The 6,000-nt window shown below is 38.1% G+C and overlaps 2 protein-coding genes across 13 annotated transcripts in view; one reads left to right on the top strand and one right to left on the bottom strand.

The window, feature by feature from the left end:
• kiaa1328 (KIAA1328 ortholog) overlaps positions 1 to 543 on the top strand; it is a 15,858-nt gene extending 15,315 nt beyond the window's left edge. For both annotated transcript variants that reach the window (XM_069715423.1, XM_069715415.1), the window contains exon 12: positions 176 to 543. In XM_069715423.1, the coding sequence (XP_069571524.1) occupies positions 176 to 398 (223 nt within the window). In that variant the 3' untranslated portion in view covers positions 399 to 543. The remainder of the gene's footprint in view (positions 1 to 175) is intronic.
• A 379-nt stretch (positions 544 to 922) lies between these two features.
• celf4 (CUGBP, Elav-like family member 4) overlaps positions 923 to 6,000 on the bottom strand; it is an 86,408-nt gene continuing 81,330 nt past the window's right edge. For all 11 annotated transcript variants that reach the window (XM_069711976.1, XM_069711928.1, XM_069711956.1 and 8 more), the window contains one exon: positions 923 to 5,946. The gene's annotated coding sequence lies outside the window, so the exon portion shown is untranslated. The remainder of the gene's footprint in view (positions 5,947 to 6,000) is intronic.

Here is a 6,000-nt window from a genome sequence, read left to right as displayed (position 1 = left end):
GTGGCCTTTGTGTGCATACCTCTGCTTCAATGAAACAGCACGAGGATGCTCATTTACAGCGCTGCCTCTCCACCAGACTCCTCTGGGTTCTGTATTATAAATGTAGTCTGTGTCAGTGCAACCTCTGAAACTAAACTGAATCAAAACAACAAAAAACAAGTTTTACTTTTTTCAGGATGGACTTCTCTATGGTTGAGATATTGGATATCTTTAGTCCTGCAACTGAGCAATGCAAGGCAGCCACTCGAAGACCCAAAACGTTGCAACACAGGCCGGCCCTTGCTGTCCCCAAATCAGTGGGTCGAACCCTGCTTACCCCTGCTGAACCATATTCTCAGAGTACACAGCAGGACCTGGAAGAAAGCCAAATTCTGGAAGATATTTTTTTCATTTGCTGACAAAGAGGAAAACCAGGAGCAATAAGAGAAAATCCAGTCACTTGATATTCACTAGTTTGGTCTTTTTAAATGTCTTTCATTTCATTCTCTATTGACGTCAACAATATCAAAATGAAAGTAATGTTTTAGATTGTACTATTGTTATTTTACCGTAATAAATTCTTATTTATTCAAAACGGGTTCTCCTTTAAGCGTTTGATTGATATTTTGCATTGCCTCTGCAGGAAAACTTTGAAAAACTCTGAGTTGTGTTTCTTATCTCTGTAGACCTTGACAGTATAACTGAATCTCATTGAACACAAATGTCCTTTGTGAGTCTGACTAAAATGTATCAGGCATATATGATATGACCTCAGTGATTCAATGGAAACAGATAGACAGTTGTTCTGTTTCACATCCTGCACCTATCCTTCTACTGCATTTTGGGGAACCAGCTTCGAGGTATACTGTGGGTGGGTAAAACACAATAAAACACAAGCAATCTTGCATTGATAAGCTTTCAGTAATTATGACACGACACAGGATACTTTATTCTAGACTGTGCTTTATTATTGGGCTAAGCTGAGACGCATCATTCATTTAAAATTACAAAAGAAGAGTCCAGGGGACCAGAGAATGGTGCAGTCTGGAGAGACGGGGGGCGGGAGCCTAAAGCGCACTGCCCAATCAGAAGCTCTGCTCATTAGGAACCTGGCAAAGCTTAATATGCGACATTCATTTCCCCACCCTCCATATGTGCTGAAATTGGGAAATAGTTTTCCAGAATACTTTGAAAACCACATGAAGTAAAATGTGATTCTAGCAACACTACTGAGCTTTAGAAATGAAATCCTTGATAACAGCACTGAAAACAATGATAGGAACTCAAATAGTTTTTGATGAAATAGTGCAGTTTTCATTGAATTTTGTTCTTCATGGAACTCATCAGTTGGGCAAGATCAGAGCTCTGTCAAACAATACAAAGCAGGGTGGTAAAGTAGGAGGGCGGTGATAGGGTTTAAAAACCAAAACTGTTGTTTTATGCCTGCAATTAATCATCGATTGACAGTAAATCAGACATTATCTCATCACATATTAGCAGCAACTTATAGTGACCTCAAGGCATATCCTCTGCTGTGAATATATATCTGATTGAGCAGTTGGTTTAAGAGTGGAGTGTTTAACCAGGAATTGTACATTTTTTTGTTTAAAGGTTTCAGAATGGAAGCGAATGGTACTCAAAGAAGGATCTACCAATTTGGCATCTTTTTTAACAATCTTGTAACAAAGCTTACTTTTTTTTTTAAAGAACAGAACAGTGTGAATTTATAATTACAAATATACATAAGGCTTTCGTGTTGTACTGCATTGCTGTGAATAGTTTGTCAGCCACAGGAAAATGTAAAATCAGTCTTTGAAGTTGTTAAATTCTGAGTTTTTCCCCAATACTTGATGATGTGACAGAAAGTAGCACTTCGAAGCAAACAGATCAGTGGCATTAATAGAGCTCAGATCTTGAATCAAACAGCACAAATAAATAAACAAATACATAAATAAATAAACAAATAAATAAATGGTTAGAATCTGTCTTTGACATCACTTGGTCAATAGGAGTATTTTTCTCCATCATCAAAGAAGTGCTGAAGGCATGGTCCTGCAGTCAGGAACAATGATCATCTGTGGACCACAACAGTGGCCCATGCATGTCATATAAAAACTATTTGGTCACGTACCAACTCATAGAAAAATAATGCCATGAAAGCATGCATATCATCTCAGACATGACTTATAAATAAATATCTAAACAAATAGATAAATGAATAGAACCCATTAATGTATTTTTTTTGTTTATAAAATAGGTCAATGTTTGTCTAAGCTCTAACTGAGGTCAATGCTCTCCCTGACTGTATTCTGGATAAATGCCTTGGTCAGGTCCTACAGTTTGTACCGTATCCTAGCAACTATTTTTTTGTACCTGGTTTTAATGAGCATTATCATGTTTTCATTCATATATTTTTTTTTTCAGTATTTAAAGTACTTTATCCAGTCCTTGTAGATAGAAGTAAAAGTCCTATAAAATATGCAAACCTATGTACAGAGAAAAACAGAGCAAAAAAAGAAACAATTTACAGTATATTCATCGGTTTATGTATATATTTATATATATATATTTATATTCAAACTTCTGCTCTGTTTCTTGTTGTTTTTGAACCACTATACTTTGTTTTACTTTTCTCATGTAAACTTGCAGCTTAAAGTTGGAGCAAATGAAGATGAGGTGCTTGGCATTCTAGTTCCTAATGGTCGTTCTGCTTCCCCTTATTTCACTGGACATGAATACACGGGTGAAAGACATGCGTGATTGCTCGAACAAGCCATTAGAAAAGCACAGACTGTGTCTACACATTTTTTTTTCTTTTTTTTTTTTTTTTTACATTTTCTCAGAGCAGCGGGGCAGTCAAAAAGGGCACACAGTGTGGCGATCAGGGATACCAGACGTGACATTTAGCTTCAGATGTTATTGTTAGACGGGGACAGTTCAGGTGGATGTGCAAGAGGATTTGTACTAAACCACCACAGATACTGTCAGAGCCAAAAGAAATGATCGTGATGGTCATCCGGTTCGCGCTGTATGCCATGCTCAGGAGATTGTTATGTGGCACACACAAACAGAGGCATCCTGGGATGTGTAGTGGCGTCTTTTGGCCTCGCTGGATTCGGAAGGTAAATGTTAAATTATTCAAACTGCTAAAAAGGTTAGACAGAGACGGTGGGGAAATGGCATAATGAGCAGTTTATAGGAAAACCAGTAACGGCGCCCAACAGGAAGCATTGTCTTCCAAAGTGTCATATAGCCTTATAAATATTCATATATATAAATATTCATTGAGTAATCTCCACCAGCTCAATATGTGTTGAATGCAGGGTCCAATAAATCCAACTCTGTTGACCTTTTTGCAGGTGTATACTAGGTGTTTATACCATTTTTGTAGACTATTATGGGAAACTGTAATGCTAAAGCAATATGAGATCAGCCTAAGTGATGCAGCAGTTGTAATAGATGAATGGCTTTTCACACTCATTGCTTCATTTTACAGTTTCATTATAGTTTTATGTTTATATTTAATTTTGTGAGGACATATAACACAAGGCAATATAACACCTTCTAAAAGATATGCTTCATGTCAAGTATCACCAGCAGAGATTCCTCACATTAACTGCTAGATGGGAAGGTACATAAAACCTTTTCCCCTTTTCTGGTCAATGGGAAGCCATCGCTCTAATATATTCATGAATATTACATCACCTTCACAGCCATTAAAATCCCAATTGTAGGTCCAGTAAGCTCAGTCACGTCCCTTGTCAAGCCATTTTGTGTCAGTTGCAACCCTGAACTTTACCCCTTTTGTATTTTTTTTTTTACTCCAACCAGTGGAAAGTAGTCACAGGTGCCCTGCACACATCTTAGATAGTTAGTACCTGTGCAAACAGGTTACCTAATGCCCGCTTTAGTTTGAAGTGTAATCACATGAGTCTACTTTAGTTCTAAATGGATTTTTTTTCTCCAAAGAAGATGATGGACCAACAGTGGCCAGACGATTTGCTATATTTGACATGCACTGAAGCTCTCTACGCGGCTGAGAAATGATATGGATCTGGCTGTAGTTTTGACATCATAATAGCGCGTTGGCTGCTTGCAGTATTGTGTGTATGTTTTTTTTTTTTTCTTTTGTTTTCTGAGAGCACAGTGCTTGATGGCAGATTCTGCAGGTGACAAGGCACACCTTGACATGGTGACAGCCCATACGCTACATGCACTTTACTGAATGCAAAAGAGAGCAAGGGTTGTGAGACATATTCATTTTGGTTCAAGTTTCAAAGAGAAGTTTGTGTGTGTGTGTGTGTGTGTGTGTGTGTGTGTGTGTGTGTGTGTGTGTGTGTGTGTGTGTGTGTGTGTCTGTCTGTCTGTCTGTCTGTCTGTCTGTCTGTGTCTGTGTGTGTGTGTGTAAGCTCAAAAGATATGTTTGGAATAGAGTCGAAGATAATTGTCCTTTTCCTCTAAAATCGTTTAGCCTGATTCTCTTAAAGCCTGCTACTGAGATGTGGCTTTTTGCATTTTCAGATAATATTTACACCATATGTGTTTTTTTTCACACATGTATCTTTTAGCAATATATTGTGTGTCAGCATATAGGTAATCAGAGATAGGAATGCCTGCAGTTTTGGGAGCTGCCAGATTTGCGATTCTTCCCAAGCAGAGCAATGCTTCAAACTCCAGCTAAAATCTACAAAAAATTACAGCTCAACGTAGTCAGTAGCCGCTCTATATACAGACACACATATATAAAATATGTGCATATAAATACATATATTTGTGATTAATATCTATTTATCCATATATACTGTATATATGAATACATTTGCTTGAATGCTTGTTATACATATATATGTACTGCAAATATAAACAAGTTCATATATTTCAAACGTTTCTGATGTTATTCTATCTATGAGGTTAGGATGTCAAGTTAAAAAAGATAAGGCTGTGATACGGAGCAGCCCCTCCCATGCACTCGCCATCCCTCCCAAGACAAAATGAGAAGAGAAAAAAATAAACATTTTGAGTAATTGTAAACTAGCGAAGTGAGAGACCCCGTTTGGTCGTCTGAAATAGTTTTGCCTGTATTCAAAAAGCATATCAGCAATATATATGTATATATACATGAGTTGTATATATTCGAAATGTACACTTCTTTTAAGTGCAACTCCCCAACCAGTTAACACTGACTGACAGAGATGCAGTGGTCCGAGTATATTAGAGCTACAAGTCCTCAGCAATAAAAATGTTTGGTCTTTTGGTCCCTAAAACAACTAAGGAATGACAGATAAGACTCCCTGGAGACCGTTGCTATGGCTCTCCTCGGCAACGGTATCCCCTGGAAACGGACAGGCACTCCGAGCTAATGATGGCCATCCCAAATCGAAGCCAATTTTGTGTCCTGAAAATATCACATTCCCTACTTAAGTTCTCTCTCCGAGAACTTGTCCCTTCTTGGTTCAAGTCTTAGAAATTGGTCTTCAAAAGTCAACTGTCCCAAACGCAAACCATCTTACAGAAAGATCTCCTACGGCAATCCACTATTCAGTTTTTAAAAAGTTTGTTTTGTTCTTGTTGGACTTTTGACATCCATATTCTCTTCAAGAGTTCAGTGGGGTTGGTCATTGTAAGTAGGTTTGATATAGTTTCTTTTACTTTTTCCCCTTCATTGTTCAAGTAAAAGTTTTTGTGGTCCAGAAAAAGGTAGCTGTCATTCAAGCAGGGTTTTGTGGGGAAACAGGTGTGTAATACTGTATGTGTGCAGAAGAAAAAAAGTCCTGGGGCTAACCAGGCTGGTACAAATTCTCTCTGAGTTCCAAAGTTTTAGTACATCCAAAAGGAGGTGTCCTTGACTCGGTCGTCGCTCTCTCTCTCTCTCTCTCTGTTTCTGAAGCAGCCTCAGTGGTCCAGATGTTGAGTTTGCACTCAGTGGTCTGTAGCAAGTAGTCGACATATGATTCAGCTCAACAAAACCTGAAAAGCACAGAGAAAATAGGAATATTTGAGTCGACTATTTTGTAGAACACA

The sequence above is a fragment of the Brachyistius frenatus genome, unplaced genomic scaffold, assembly GCF_029030835.1.
Source record: "Brachyistius frenatus isolate BFR_SWC_R1_liver_20210118 unplaced genomic scaffold, ASM2903083v1 Contig_4, whole genome shotgun sequence".
NCBI classification, from domain to species: Eukaryota; Metazoa; Chordata; class Actinopteri; family Embiotocidae; genus Brachyistius; species Brachyistius frenatus.
The sequence above is the reverse complement of the archived record's forward strand: the minus strand, read 5'-3'. Positions and strand labels throughout refer to the sequence as shown.